The 14,621-nt window shown below is 34.3% G+C and overlaps 2 protein-coding genes and 1 pseudogene across 2 annotated transcripts; 2 read left to right on the top strand and 1 right to left on the bottom strand.

The window, feature by feature from the left end:
• Positions 1 to 42: 42 nt before the first annotated feature.
• Positions 43 to 1,370, bottom strand: LOC132044658 (RING-H2 finger protein ATL1-like). The gene has a single exon (XM_059435166.1). The coding sequence runs from the start codon at positions 1,087 to 1,089 to the stop codon at positions 202 to 204; it is 888 nt and encodes a 295-aa protein (XP_059291149.1). The 5' UTR covers positions 1,090 to 1,370; the 3' UTR covers positions 43 to 201.
• Positions 1,371 to 5,829: 4,459 nt separating this feature from the next.
• Positions 5,830 to 12,302, top strand: LOC132044661 (long chain acyl-CoA synthetase 8-like; annotated as a pseudogene).
• Positions 12,303 to 13,462: 1,160 nt separating this feature from the next.
• LOC132044703 (uncharacterized) lies at positions 13,463 to 14,299 on the top strand. The gene is made up of 2 exons (XM_059435211.1): positions 13,463 to 13,716; positions 13,825 to 14,299. The coding sequence occupies exons 1-2, from the start codon at positions 13,463 to 13,465 to the stop codon at positions 14,297 to 14,299; spliced, it is 729 nt and encodes a 242-aa protein (XP_059291194.1).
• Positions 14,300 to 14,621: the final 322 nt, after the last annotated feature.

Raw genomic sequence — 14,621 nt, 5'->3', positions numbered from 1 at the left:
ACCAGGCGTATTAATTCAAATAATAGAAGAATTTAGCAGAAGTATGTAAAATTGTTCCTTCAGCTCATTCTTTCTCTATATCCACAACTATCTTCCCATAATTTCTAAACAAATCCAAAAAATACTTTACATCTATACCAACAAAAACTACCAACTCAAAAAAAATAAAAAAATTCCAAAAAACAAACAGTTTTCCCCCTACTATAGCTCTAAGTCAACTGGTAAAACTGCATTTCTTGATCCTCTTCCATGTCCAAATGAAAAAAATGATCTTTTAACATTAGGCACTTGCCTCTGTTGCTGCATAATCTCCTCGTATATTCGTCGATCCGAAGCCGAATCCATTGAGAAAGATCTCCTAATAGGTTGATCAATTGTGAAATGTTCATCCTTGTTCCTTATGTCAATGCATTCATGGCTCAATTTGTTGACTTTCTTTCTTGTAACTTTTGGTTCAATTTTTGTAGTAGAAGGGCTACTTGATAAATATCCTGTTGATAATTCCCCTGAGTTTAATCTCTCTTGAACTCTAATTATATCTATCACAATATAATCTTCATCTCTAAAATTGTCACTTCTTTGAGGAGTGATGATTTGATCCAAAGGGAACTTTGTTGTAATGTGTAATGAGATGCTAGTTCTGCAAAGTGGACAATTTGTATTATTTTGAAGCCAAATGTCAATACAATCAATGTGAAAAAAATGGCCACAATTTGGAATGACTCTAAGATTCTCATCTTCTTGAAATTCATTCAAACAAACAACACATTCACATGTATTACTACTTGCAGTGTTGGTCCCTTGAGTCTTTTTGTAACGAAAAACGGGGATTGAATGAATAACAGATTCGTCCAGTCCCCGTTTTTCAGGTGTTGGTGAGCGAACCGTTAAAGGGTCTTCGACACGTTCCCTTCGCGAGAACGAAAATGGTCTCAAAAGATCAATTCTTTGCCAATCCAAGCAGCATTTGATGACAAAAATGTAGTAGGTGACTAGCAAGAAACCAGTGGCTAGTATGCCTATAATGGCTATGGCAATGATTGGAAAATCAAAATGGGAAGAAGAGTGCAAATTACGTGGCGCATCCATATTGGTTAAACAACTCGGGAAGATCTGTTAGTCAATCAGATTAGATAACGCTAGTGCAATTGGCAGTTTAATGTATGCTATGCATTGTACTAGGCCGAATAATGTTTGGATCTTGAAGGACCAAAGTCCTATGAGAAACGGGAAAAAATGTGAAGAAGATTTGGCTGGGTATTTAATGAAAGAAATTAGAAGAACTATCAGAGGAAACATATGAAATGAATTAATGAACTTATTTAATATATAGGAGTATGAGTTTTAGGTTGTGTATTTTTTAAGGTGTGAAGAAGAGGGAAGTGTGAACATAGAGGTACATAGTTGTTGACTTCTGTCTTGTCCTCCAATAAGAAATACTATTATAGTTTCAAAGGAATTTTGATTAGTATAGGATTTAAGTACACTAATACTGTGTAGCTTTTGATTGTTATCAGTGAATTTTAATCTGTAATGGCAGTGCGTAAATATTACTTACCTAGATGATAGAAGGTTAATTTCACATAGGTTGAATTTTATTCACTATAACAATAAAGTCACAAAATATTTTTGTCACATTAAAATAATTAAACTTTACCCTTTGTTTTAAATCACATCAAAGTAGTTGAATTTTACCTACCTAACCAGAAAATCACCTTGATTAGTAACACTGGGTAAAATAATATATTTTTTGTTGTAAAAGATGATTAGCTCTCAAATTTCAAATATCAATATATCATGACTTGTAATGCTCTTAGTGGTTGTCTTTTTCTTTCTTTTTTGGTTTACCTAAAATTTCATTCATTGATTGTAATGTCAAAATTTATTTGGTGACCAGAAAAAACTATGAGTGCACATTTAAGTTATAACATGTTTATCACTTCAACATATTATATATACTATAATGACCAACCAATTATATTTACAAAACATAACTGACAAATCATAGACAATTTATTTTAAAAAAAATTATTTTTAAATTATTTTTTATTTTTTAAATCATTTTTTAATTTTTTTTTTTATTTTAAAAAAAAAAAAAATAATTTTTTTTTTTTTTTTTTTTTTTTAATATTTTTTTTTTTTTGCTAAAAACTATAGGGTTATTCTTATTTCTTTGAAATATTATAAATGTGTATATTTCCATAAAATCCTATAAATTGGTGTAATAGCACTTTCCTAAATGATGCATTTTTTTTAAAGTTTTTAGATTTGGAAAGTGATTACTTCTAACAACATCCAATTTTAATAGTTCAGTTTTCAAAATTTTGTATATGAAAATTATATTAAAAATTTGTCACATTTCATAAACTTTCATCATAATTTTTTAAGCCATTGAGCAAAAAAAAAAAAAAAATTAATATTTAAAAAAATATATATAAATTTTTTTTTTTTTTAAAATAAAAATATTTTTTTAAAAAAAATATTTTTTTTATAAAAAATATATATATTTTTCGAAAAATATATATTAAAATCCGTTGCTAGAATATATCGTTATGTTTTGTAAATAAGGAAAGTTATCAATCTATATATACGTAGTTTTCCCCTTCAACATATTCTATAGTGACCAACCAATTAGGTCCAATGCTGACAAATCATAGACAATTTTCTTAATTTACAAAATCATTGTGCCAAATTAATTCAAGTCTATAGACTATAGGGTTATTCTTATTTCTTTGAATATTATATCCATACCTATAATTGGAATAGCACTTTCCTAAATTATGCATTTTTTTTTTTTGGAAAGTGATTACTTCTAGCCTTTTAATAGTTCAGTTTTTGATAGTCTAATCATCATTAAATCAGCAAGAAGAAAACAAAAGTTTTTCTATACATCAATCTATCTCTGCAGTTCCCTTCATCCACGAGTACGAATTGCATTAATGCATTTAATAAATACTCCATCCGTTTTAATTTATGTAACCTAAAGAAGTATATTTGATATATATATATATATATAAGTATATTCTTAGTATATTTTAGGTATATGTAGTATAACTTAAGCATATAACTTAATATATATATATATATATATATATATATATATATATATATATATATATATATGTTTATTCAAGTAATAAAATATATAAACTTTATTTATAAACTTATATAACATATGTAAATATACCTGCAATATACTAATAAATACTATAATATATATATATACTATACAAAAAATAAAAATAAAAAGAGGTTTTGGACACTTTCGAACTGGACCGTCCGTTTCCATTTTAAAAACGCAAACCGAATCCCGGCCATTTTTAAACCGGAAACCGGGCCGGTTTATCAAAAAGATTATCGGTCCGGTCCGGTTCAAACCGGTTGACGGGCTTACTTGTGGTCCTAAATAAATCACATATATTTTGTATGGTTATAAATCATTGCATAAAGATAAAGTGTTTTCAAATATAGAAAGAAATCATTCTTTTTGGCACAGATTAATAAAGAAATAGATTCACATAAATTGAAACAGAGAGAGTATATGACATTTTATTTTTACATACACATTTATCATTAATAATTATTTTCAACTTCATAAACACATCCTCAAACATGGATCTGGGGTTTATCTAAGTATATATAGATGAATTCGCATTAAAATACATGTGTGGTTGTCCTGGACCTTATCCTAAATTTGGAATATTACAGAAGTAGCCAATAAAGTTGTACGCGTTTGGGACCTAACCCAAATTCCACCACCACAAAACAGGTCAATGAGAAGCCAGACATCAGACTCAGAAAGTCAATTTTTAATTTTATTTTTAATAGAGATGGTATCTGAATTAGTTTACGTGTGCTTTGGTTATTTTATCAATATTTGGATAAGGAATTAGATAACTCTGGCCATCAATATTGAAACAACTATAATTATTATGACTCAATCGCAAATAAATTAGAGTTGGGTATGTCTCCTAACATCTTAGATATTAGATAACTCTATTCACTATTACTTATAGCATGCTTGACCAAGGTTTTAGGAAGCTAAAAGTGAATATTTTTGCATATTTTAAAGAGTTTAGGTGTTTGGTCAAGCTTTTAAAAAATTAAAAATATTTTTTAGTACAAATAGAATCTGTTTTTCTGAAGCTGAAAAAAATATTTTTTCTCGAACGCACTTTTTAAAAACTTGGCCGCACAATTATTGCTCTAATACTAATAAAAGTATATTTAAAGAATAGAACAAACAGACTATTCTTAGATGATAAAAAATCGCCAAACATTTTTATTATCTATTGTGTAATATAATTCTAGTCTCTTGTTATCTTCACACATTTTATTAATCGTTATCACTATTACTTTTTTTTATTTTCCTATTGAATTTTTCACTAAAAAGTATTTAATGACTATTTCTCATTGAATGTCGATAAAAAAAATCTCTGTTTCTAATTGTGTATGCCATGCCACCCTTTAGGGCCTAAAGTCAAACCTACAATAGGAAGGAAGAATCCGAAATAGTCTTTAGAGGACCGACACACCCATTGAATGCCCTTTTTGAATTGTTGTCACACAGTTCAAGGGGGCTTGTAATGGCTGTGAGACTTATCAATGTGGGCTGTGGTTGGACGGTTGGTGGGGTTTCTCTATTTTTAATAAAGAATCTCGGGTTCGAGCCAAATGAATTTTTTTTTTGTTGGGAGAGCTGTCCTCAAAATAAATCTCGCATCGAAGATTTGAATTTAGTCGAGCTTCAATACGAATACTGAACAGATGTGAAACCAAAAAAAAAAAAAAAAGGGAGAGCTATGAGACTTCTAAACTTTTCAATATTTTATAACACCAGATCTATAATCCACATGATTCGAACGGTAAAAAGCCAAAAGTAATAACGACCTTTCTCTAAATAATAAAAATTGATTTTGTTGGCATTTTTCTGACAAAAGAAAGAAACATAAGTACTATTTATTTAATTAGGCGGAGAACTTTTGACAATTAGATACTATAGTTTGTTGAGCTTAGATTTTTTTTTTTTTTTTTAAAATTGAGCTTAGATTTGAAGACGAATCTGTTACCACATCTTTGTGACTTCTTGTGCTAAATTGATCAATAAAACAATAGGAGTACTAATTTTCTTTTAGTCCTGCATTCACATTTGGTGATAAATAATTAAATATAATAAAATCTTAAATTATAGTCGTTTTATCCCATTTTACATGAAATATTTCGGCATATAATTACAACGATTACAAATTTTAGATATCGAATGCTTAAAGCTAAAAAAGAAAGAAAAAAGATGACTAACTCACTCCTATAGTAAAGCTTCATTTAGATTAACAACGAGAAAAAGGCTTTTGAGTTTGACAAATTAAGTTATGATCCATTGTTTAGTTCAAAATTGATCAGCTAAATTTTAATCCAAACAAATATTGGATAGTATGCTAATTGCTGGATATGACGACACAAATCATATGTCATAAAGTGCGAATCAATAATTGTAAAAGTGAACTACCTCAATCTTCCAATGTGAAAATAGATAGGAAGACCACGGCAAAAAGGGTAAATTCTGAACTAGATCGAATGACTATTTGGTTGATACTGATTACCAACTAAGAGAGCACTTTGATACGTTTTTTATTTTTATATATCTAGATTGTACTGGCTCGATTAATTCAAATTCACTTTGCACGACATTGAAAAAGAGAAGCCAAAGGATACAAAAGAATCAAAGATAATAGATCTTAGTCGTGTGGTTTTTGATAACATTCTTGTATACCCACCGAAAATATAACTGATATGTACAATGTTGCATGACTTAAAGCCATTTTCCACCACCATTACACAACACTTTCCCCATCAATAACGTTCCCTCAAGGTATCTGCTTATTCTTTTTAAGAAGTGATTGCAGAAACATAGAATTGTGCGATATATGAGATGGAAGATTCTGAGGGAAGTACTTCATAAACGAGTACCCTGGAGAGACTGACCAGCTATGATTATATCTCCAAAAATTATGGGTCACCTGGGGTTGCTGCTGCAGTTTTTGTGGCCATAATTATACCAATATTCCTCTCCATGTTACTTATGGGGAAGAAGAAGGCAAAACAGAGAGGTGTTCCGGTTGAAGTTGGCGGTGAGGCAGGTCTTGCAATGCGCAATGCTAAATCAGCTAAATTAGTTGAAGTTCATTGGGAAGGTGCTACAACTGTAGCAACTCTATTTGAGCAGTCTTGTAAAAAACATTCATCTGATCTTTGTCTAGGAATTAGAAAACTAGTTAGCAGGGACTTTAATTTGTTACTGCAAGTGATGGAAGGAAGTTTGAGAAACTTCACTTGGGGGAGTATCAGTGGGAGTTTTATGGACAAGTATTCGATCGCGCTTGCAACTTTGCCTCTGGTCTTGTTAATTTGGGTCATGATGTGGACACTCGTGCATGCTGCTATCTTCGCAGAAACTCGTGCGGAGTGGCTCATTGCCTTTCAGGGATGCTTCTGGCAAAATATTATTGTTGTTACCATTTATGCTTCTTTGGGCGATGATGCACTTATACATTCGCTCAATGAGACTCAGGCATCTACATTGATATGTGATGCCAAGCAACTGAAAAAATTGGTTTCTGCTATTTCGAGCCTGAAAACTGTCAAGAATGTCATATATTTTGAGGATGACGAGAAATATGAGATGGCAACAGATTTCACAAGTATTGACAGCCGGAGGATGTCATCTTTCTCAGAAGTTGAAAAGCTAGGTAGAAATAGTCTTATTCAGCCAAGAATGCCTATTAAAGGAGATATTGCTGTGATCATGTATTCAAGTGGCAGTACAGGCTTTCCTGAGGGTGTTATGATAACTCAGGGCAGCATTGTAGCCACTGCAGCTGCTGTTATGACTGTGATTCCAAAACTTGGGAGCAGTGATGTCTATTTGGTGTACCTTCCTTTAGCTCATGTTTTTAAGTTGGCTGCTGAAACTGTAATACTGACTGGAGGTGCTTGTATTGGTTATGGCTCAGCCTTCACATTGAAAGAAACTTCTAACAAAATCACGAAGGGGACCAAGGGAGATGCTACAAGTTTAAAACCTACTTTTATGGTAGTAGTTCCAGCTATTCTGGATTGTGTTCGGGATGGTGTTATGAAGAAGGTTGAGGAGAAGACAGGTTTTGCCAAGAAACTTTTCCACATCTCCTGCTATGGAAGGTAGCTAGTTTGGAGCTTGGGGTCTAGACAAACAATTGTGGGATATCATTATATTTACAAAGGTGAGGGCTGTGCTTGGAGGAGATATCCGTGTCATGCTTTGCGGTGGTGCTCCTCTGTCAGGAGATTCTCAAAGATTTATCAACATTTGTATGGGAGCTCCTATTGGTCAAGGGTATGGCTTGACAGAGACGTTTGCTGGAGCTGCTTTCTCCGAGTGGGATGATCCTTTTGTTGGGCGTGCTGGTCCACCTCTTCCTTGTTGCTACATAAAGCTTATTACTTGGGAAGAAGGAGGTTACAAAATAGGTGATAAGCCTCTGCCTCGGGGAGAAATAGTTGTTGGTGACAAACCTAATGAGGTTTGTAAGGTTGATGAGGGAGGCATCCGCTGGTTCTACACTGGTGACATTGGGAGGTTTCATCTCGATAGATGCATTGAGATTATTGATAGATGTACACACGTGATTTTTGACCCTCTTTTAGGTTGTACACCGTTTTAGAGTTAAATATTTCTTTTTAGGTTTAATCTTGATATTTTGACTTTTATATTATTTTTAGTAGGTTTTATCATTTAGTTCAGCAGGATCCTCCTGGAAAATGGGATTTAATCATCAGGACCTCCTGAAAAATGGGATTTAGTTTATCAGGACTCTCCTAAAAAATGGGATTTAGTTCATCAGGACCGTCTACGAAAAATGGGATGTAGTCATCAGGACCCTCCAGGAAAATGGAATTTAATTTATCAGGACCCTCTTGGAAAATGGAATTTACTTTATCAGGACCTGGAAAATGGGATTTACCTTATCAGGATCCTCCTGGAAAATGAGATTTACCTTATCAGGGCCCTCCTGGAAAATGGGATTTAGCTGTCAGGACACTCCTGAAAAATGAGATTTAGGACATCAGGACCCTCTTGGATAATGAGATTTACTTTACTTTTGTTAACACTCACAAACTTTTCCTTGTGCGAACTGGGGCAGAAAATTTTTGTTCGTTTTGTTTGTCTTTGATAATTTACATGTCCCGCCTGGAGCATGGGAGAAAGTTCGAAAAGTCAGGACCCGCTTGAAGAATGAGATGATCAGGAACTCGCTTGGAGAATAGGGCCGCCTTTCGATTTCAAGTTCAGGAACCCACCTGAATAATAGAGACTTCTTTCAATTCCAAGTTTAGGAGCCCACTTGAAGAATAGGCTGTACTTTCAGTTAGAAGTAGCAGGAGCCCGCCTGAAGAATTGGGTCAACTTTCAATTGCCTTTCAATTTCATGATCAGGACCCCGCCTGAAGCATGGGGTTTACTTTCAAGTTCAATTTGAGATCGAAGTATTTATCTCACACTTGGGAAGATATGATGATTCAAGTCAAGATTCAAGAGAAGCTACATAGATAGGATCTTGTACTTGTATTTTCTTTTTAACTTTTGTTTTTCATTTGATGTAATAACAGGACTGCGAACCGAAGCCTCGACAGTACCTTGCTTGACGCTCCAACTCAGTATGTTTGATCACCCTTATTAATCCTTGAACTACACGTGACCTGATTCCCTTATAACCTGGATATGTAGGATGCCCAAAATCAGGGCTTGGTTTCATCCTTCTCTTCCTTTCTTCTCCTTTTAGGATAATGATCGGGTCAAATTAGGCTTTTATCTACTTGTTTGTCTGAAAACTCTTCGTGTTCTCAGTCAAACAGGAGTAGGATGTAGACACATGATTTTTGACCCTTCCCGAATTGTTTAACACGATTTTAGCATTACATATTTCATTTCGGTTTAATCTTACTATTCTGACTTTTATCTCATTCTAGTTATTTTTAATTGTGAAAATCGAAAACTACAAAAATAGAGTCATATTTAAGATGAAGAGAAAATTTCATTAAAAAAAAAGATATTATCTTTTACTTTTTTTAATTTTGTTTAAATAAATAAGTTAGTATTTTCTTAGTCTAAAATTAGGTGGTTAATATCCATATTAGTGTATTTTTATTTCTCTTTAAATGAAATTCAAGAGAAAAAGGTGAACCAACCACAATTGGCCACTTGCCAAAGATTCTTCCCTATCCCATTCCCTAATAAACTCGTGGGGTCCACCTGAATTTCCACACCAATTTTCACATAACTGAGACACGTATAGTAAACATATTTACATTGGATCCCTTTTTCCTTTGGCTAAAGTCATAGATGGACCCCTGAACTTGTCCTGATTTTTCATTTAGACCCCCCAACTGAGGGTCGTACCATATGAACCCTTCAAGACCATTGTTAATGTGCCACTTCAACACAAAATTAATATACAACCCAACATTAAAAGTGCGTGCATTCACACGCCAAAACAACCAGTAAAATGGAGACATGTGGATTTTAATTAAAAAAATAAAAATTACAATAAATAAATAAATTTGGTCTCTTTCTTCACCAAATAGCCTCCCACCCCCACCCCGCCCTTCCTTCTTCTATTTCACCGTTCACTTTCCCGTCGAGCGAACTTTCTTCAATTCTTAGCAACCATTAAACAATCACGATGCTCACCCCTTTCCCTCCTTTCTCCGCTAACACTGAACTCTCGAAATTTCCAAAGAGACGCCTTGTCATGTTGATGCTTCTCCGGCGTTTTTCCGGTGAAAGCATTAAATAAAAAGAAAATCACATGTTTGGAGTTGTCCCTTTCAGATCTTCTAACAAGTCCATTTCGTTGATTTCTCAGTTCTAATCCATTGTTGTTCTTCTTATATTCTGTTTTTAAGGCAAAAGAGAGACAAGAGCCAGTCGTGGGCGTGCTCTCCTCGTTGCGGAATGATGATGATCTGGGCAGATGGTGGTGGCAATGGCGGTCTCGCTATAGTTTCTCGTCGGATTCTTGCTCGTCTACATTTAAATGAAAATTATTGTATCATATGTTTAATGAAGATATAAATAAAAAAAACTAAAGGAATAGAAGACTGGGGAGGGCGACGGTGGTCGTTTTACAATGGCAAGGATGGTGAAGTGGTGATGGGTGGGCCAACTGTGAAGATGACTTTACCTTTTTAGTTAATTTTTATTTTCTTTTTTGATTATTTATTTATAGTCACATATTTCTAAGCTAAAATAAAAAATAAAAAATTATATTTTGAAATTGTTTCACGCACTCAGAGCAAGTGTGTTTCACACACTGTGCCATGTCAGCAAATTATGTCCAAGTGGCACAGTAAAGTGGTCTTGAAGGGTTCATATGGTACGACCCTCAGTTGGGGGGTCTAAATGAAAAATCAGGACAAGTTCAGGGGTCCATCTATGACTTTGGCCTTTTCCTTTCCATATCTACATATACATATCATACCATACATATGATCACATAAACATGGCTGAGATATTTTTTTTTGGCGTAACACATCGATAGACCCTTGAACTTGTCCAAGAATTCCACTTGGACACCCCAATTAAGCCCTGTACCACCTAAACCCAGAAGACATTTACTGTGTCATTTAGACACGTATTGCTGACTTGTCCATGTGCGTGCTCCACCCACCCTTTAAGAGCATGAAATTCATATATAACACTATTGATGTGGGGCCCTGATAACATGTTTCAATAATAAAACAAAGAAAAAATTTAGTATTTTTTATTTTCATCTTTTCCCCGTGCCATTACTATCAATATGCCGACCAGACCCACTAGTTCACAACCATTGTCTCCGCCACCTCCACCGTAGCTATTGCTGCCACCACCATAGCCATTGTTCTCATTACCACCTTACTGAACTCCATCACCATAGAAGATCCTTCTATACCTCTACCATTTTGATAACCACCGCAAATAATTTCATACACCACCCATAAATCACACGATTTTTCCCCCTTTAAATTCATGAGAAAATTGTTCCCATTTATCGAGGATGTATGAAAATTAATCAACAAGCAATTCATAACCCAGGACAATCGAAGGTAAAGCAGGGAAGAAAATCTTTAGTTTACATCATAAACTGAAAAGAGAGAAAAGGATCCTTGGCGTCCTCATGAAATTAAATAATTTTCTATGTTCAAAATTCATTATATTTATCAGATGGTTCAATTCTTGAAAACTCCCCAAAATTGTAATGGAAATTTCAGAATATCTTCTTCTTGATAATAACTTGGTTGTTGTTTCTGTTCATGAGATCCTTGTTGTCCCCAAAATGCAAAAATCTTGATGTCTGGTGATGATGGATGTGGGATGGAGGCACTGGTGTCTACCGACAGTGACGGAGCAGATGCACGAAGATAGTGGAGGGTAGGGGAATGCAGAGATAAAGTTTTCTTTTTCCTTTTTTGTGCAAAAGTTTTTATATTGTTTTGGATTATTAGGATTAAATGCCACATGTATTTTTTTAATTGGCTACTTTGCCACGTCACCGCGAGTACAATACACGCATGTATCTTTGTTGATTGTTTGAGAGAGGAGTGTCTAAATGGCACAGTAAAAGCTGTCTTTGAGGCTTCATATGATACAAGTCTCGGTTGGAGGGTCTAAATGGAATTCCTGGACAAGTTCGAGGGTCTGTCGATGACTTAAGCCTTTTTTTTTTCTCTTGCCTCCCAATTCCCAACATACACACATACACATACCTACTATAAATAGAAAGGTCCCTAAACCCGAGGATTGGCAGACCTAATACCCTAGATACAAAAAAAAGGTTGGGGGGGGGGGGTGGGAGGGTGTGACAATAGAAAGAAAGATATTGTTAAGCTTCAACACGGGGAGTATATCTCACTTGGAAAGGTTGAGGCAGCACTTTTATCAAGCAATGATGTAGAAAGTATCATGGTCTACGGCACCCTTCCATAATTATTGTGTGGCTTTAGTCGTCCCTTCACGCCGTGCTTGAGAAGTGGGCCCAAGAAAATGGCATCTAGCACAAAGATTTTTCTCTCGAACCGCGTGACAAAGTAGAATCGGTCAACGAGGTCAAGCAATTACTTTCGAAGGTAGAAAAAAGGTCGCACGATTGGACACGTTTGAGCTTCTGCCAAGATCAAGTTAATACCGAGTCTTGGACTCCCGTCCGATGGGTTACGCAGCAACGAAATTGAAGTGGGAACCACTGAAGGCTCGATATAATAATGAGTTAGAGAAGTTGTATCAGTGAATCATTCTTAATTCCCTGCCGAGTTACGCTCTATTTAGCAGATTTGAGTTCCTGTTTGTCAGTTAAACATTCCAAGATGAGCACAAGATTTCCCCGTTGAAGTGCAATTACACGCCTCTTTTTGCCGTTGCGTTAATGTTAAAGCAGTTGTATGCATCTTTCCATATGGTTGTCCTTTTAAGGAATAATGTATAACAGATATTGTACTCCCGTTAAAGGAAAAAGTCACCTGCTTCAGTTTTAAAAAAAAAAAAAGATATGTACAATGTAATATTTTGCCGAGGGTTCAATGCAATGCTGAAATTATTGTTTATACTTATAAGGGGTCAATTCAAGTTAATAATATGTTAATCATGTGTTTGTGATACATTACTTGGATCTTTATTGTAAGAAACTTTATTTACTAATATGAAGATTTGAATAGTTTAATTCAAGTTCTAAAATATTTCTACTATTAAAAAAAGACAATTTTTCTTTTCTTCTTCTTTATAAAGATTTTAAACTTTTTTCTACAAACTTCAGTATTTCTAATTAAACAAAAATAAAATCATAGATCTACTATTTAAAAATTTTGGGGGCCTCCCAAAATTTTGAGTCCTAAAACAAAGACTTTATTAGCCCCCATGAACGATTATTGTGTGAGAGTGATAAGGGAGAGTGATACGTTATTTATAGAAAAGGTTGGGGGATATGATAAAAGAAAAAATTCACCTGATATTTTTATTTTCTACTATGATATATTTTAGTCTTTTTGTTATGAACTATGTTACAAGATATTTGGATGTATTATTAAGTGTAAATTATACCACTTGCACATTAAGTGATAAAATACAACTTGCTCTTGCAAGATGTATCTTAGTTATGGCAAGTTATATCTTAGTTGTACTTTTTAGTTGTAGATTAGTTGTATCTTAGTTGTAGCAAATTGTAAATCAATTTGCACAAGTTGTATGTTGAAGATTGAGGGGCAAAACTCTTCTATAAATAGAGACCTTTTCCCTCTCATTTGGGGCACCATCAACAAGTGATACAAAGTTATTTAGTTTGCTTCTCTTGTTTATTTCCAATTATATAGTTTTATAACACGTTATCAGTACGAGACTTTACCGCATCAAGAAATTTTTTGAAAGCTAAGGTATTATTTTTATTCTATCTATTTTATGGCTAACCTTACAAAACTTGAGTTTGTTGCCCTTGATATTTCGAGCAAGAATTATCTATCATGGGTGCTAGATGTTAAAATCCATCTGGATGCTATAGGTCTTGGAGACACCATTAAAGAAAAAAATAAAGCATCCAACCAAGAAAATGCCAAGGCTATGATATTCTTGCGTCATCACCTTGATGAGGACCTAAAGATTGAATATCTTACTATTAAGGATCTGCTCATTTTATGGAAAAACTTGAAAGAAAGGTATGACCACCTGAAGATGGTCTTCCTCCCAAAAGCATGACATGAATGGATCAATCTAAGGCTACAAGATTTCAAATCAGTTATGAAGTATAACTCTGAGATGTTCAGAATTACTTCTATATTGACACTATGTGGAGGAACGATTAGTGATTCTGATAAGCTAGAAAAGACGTTCTCCACTTTTCAAGCCTCGAATGTGCTCCTGCAGCAGCAATATCGAGAGAAAGGTTTCACAAAGTATTGTGATTTGATTGCTCATCTTCTTGTGGCTGAACAAAATAATGATTTGCTGATGAAAAATCACGAGAATCGACCTACTGGCGCTGCACCATTTCCTGAAGTGAATGAAGTGTATGCCCACTACTCTAGGCGTGGAAAAGGTCATGGCCCCGGTCGTGGTCATGGTCATGGTCATGGCCGTAGTCGTGATAATGGTCAAGGAAGAAATAATTTCCCTAGCGTTAATCATTCTTTGAAGAAAAATTACTACCAAAAGGGGAAAAAGAAGGATGAGGGGCATGGAGTGCCAGAAGCTTTTGACTTAGAAAATAAATGCCATCGTTGTGGTGGAAGTGGACACTAGTAACGTACATGTTGGACGCCAAAGCACTTGGTTGAGCTTTATCAAGCATCAATGAAAAGGAAAGAGAAAAATCCTGAAGCTAATTTTATCTCGAAAGATCAAGTTGATATTACTCACTTGGATGTTGCCGATTTTTTCGAGCACCCTGAAGGAAAAATAGATCACTTGATTGGTGATCGATCTATTGTTAAGAATGATTGATTTGCTTAATTTTTTGGTTTTTGCTAATTAGTAGTAGTAAGCAAACAAAGATCATGTAATCGTAGTACTAGTCTATTTCCATTTTCATGCTTATTTCCGTTTTTATCATAGTTGTAATAGA

Source organism: Lycium ferocissimum, unplaced genomic scaffold, assembly GCF_029784015.1.
Source record: "Lycium ferocissimum isolate CSIRO_LF1 unplaced genomic scaffold, AGI_CSIRO_Lferr_CH_V1 ctg51, whole genome shotgun sequence".
NCBI lineage: Eukaryota > Viridiplantae > Streptophyta > Magnoliopsida > Solanales > Solanaceae > Lycium > Lycium ferocissimum.
This window is presented reverse-complemented; position numbering and strand designations above follow the sequence as displayed.

Excerpts from the sequence above, each read along its gene's own strand:
- LOC132044658 (XM_059435166.1), bottom strand. The coding sequence starts at position 1,089 with ATGGATGCGCCACGTAATTTGCACTCTTCTTCCCATTTTGATTTTCCA.
- LOC132044703 (XM_059435211.1), top strand. The coding sequence starts at position 13,463 with ATGGCTAACCTTACAAAACTTGAGTTTGTTGCCCTTGATATTTCGAGC. Across the intron at positions 13,717-13,824 it reads TGGAAAAACTTGAAAGAAAG|AATTACTTCTATATTGACAC; the intron begins GTATGACCACCT and ends TGAGATGTTCAG.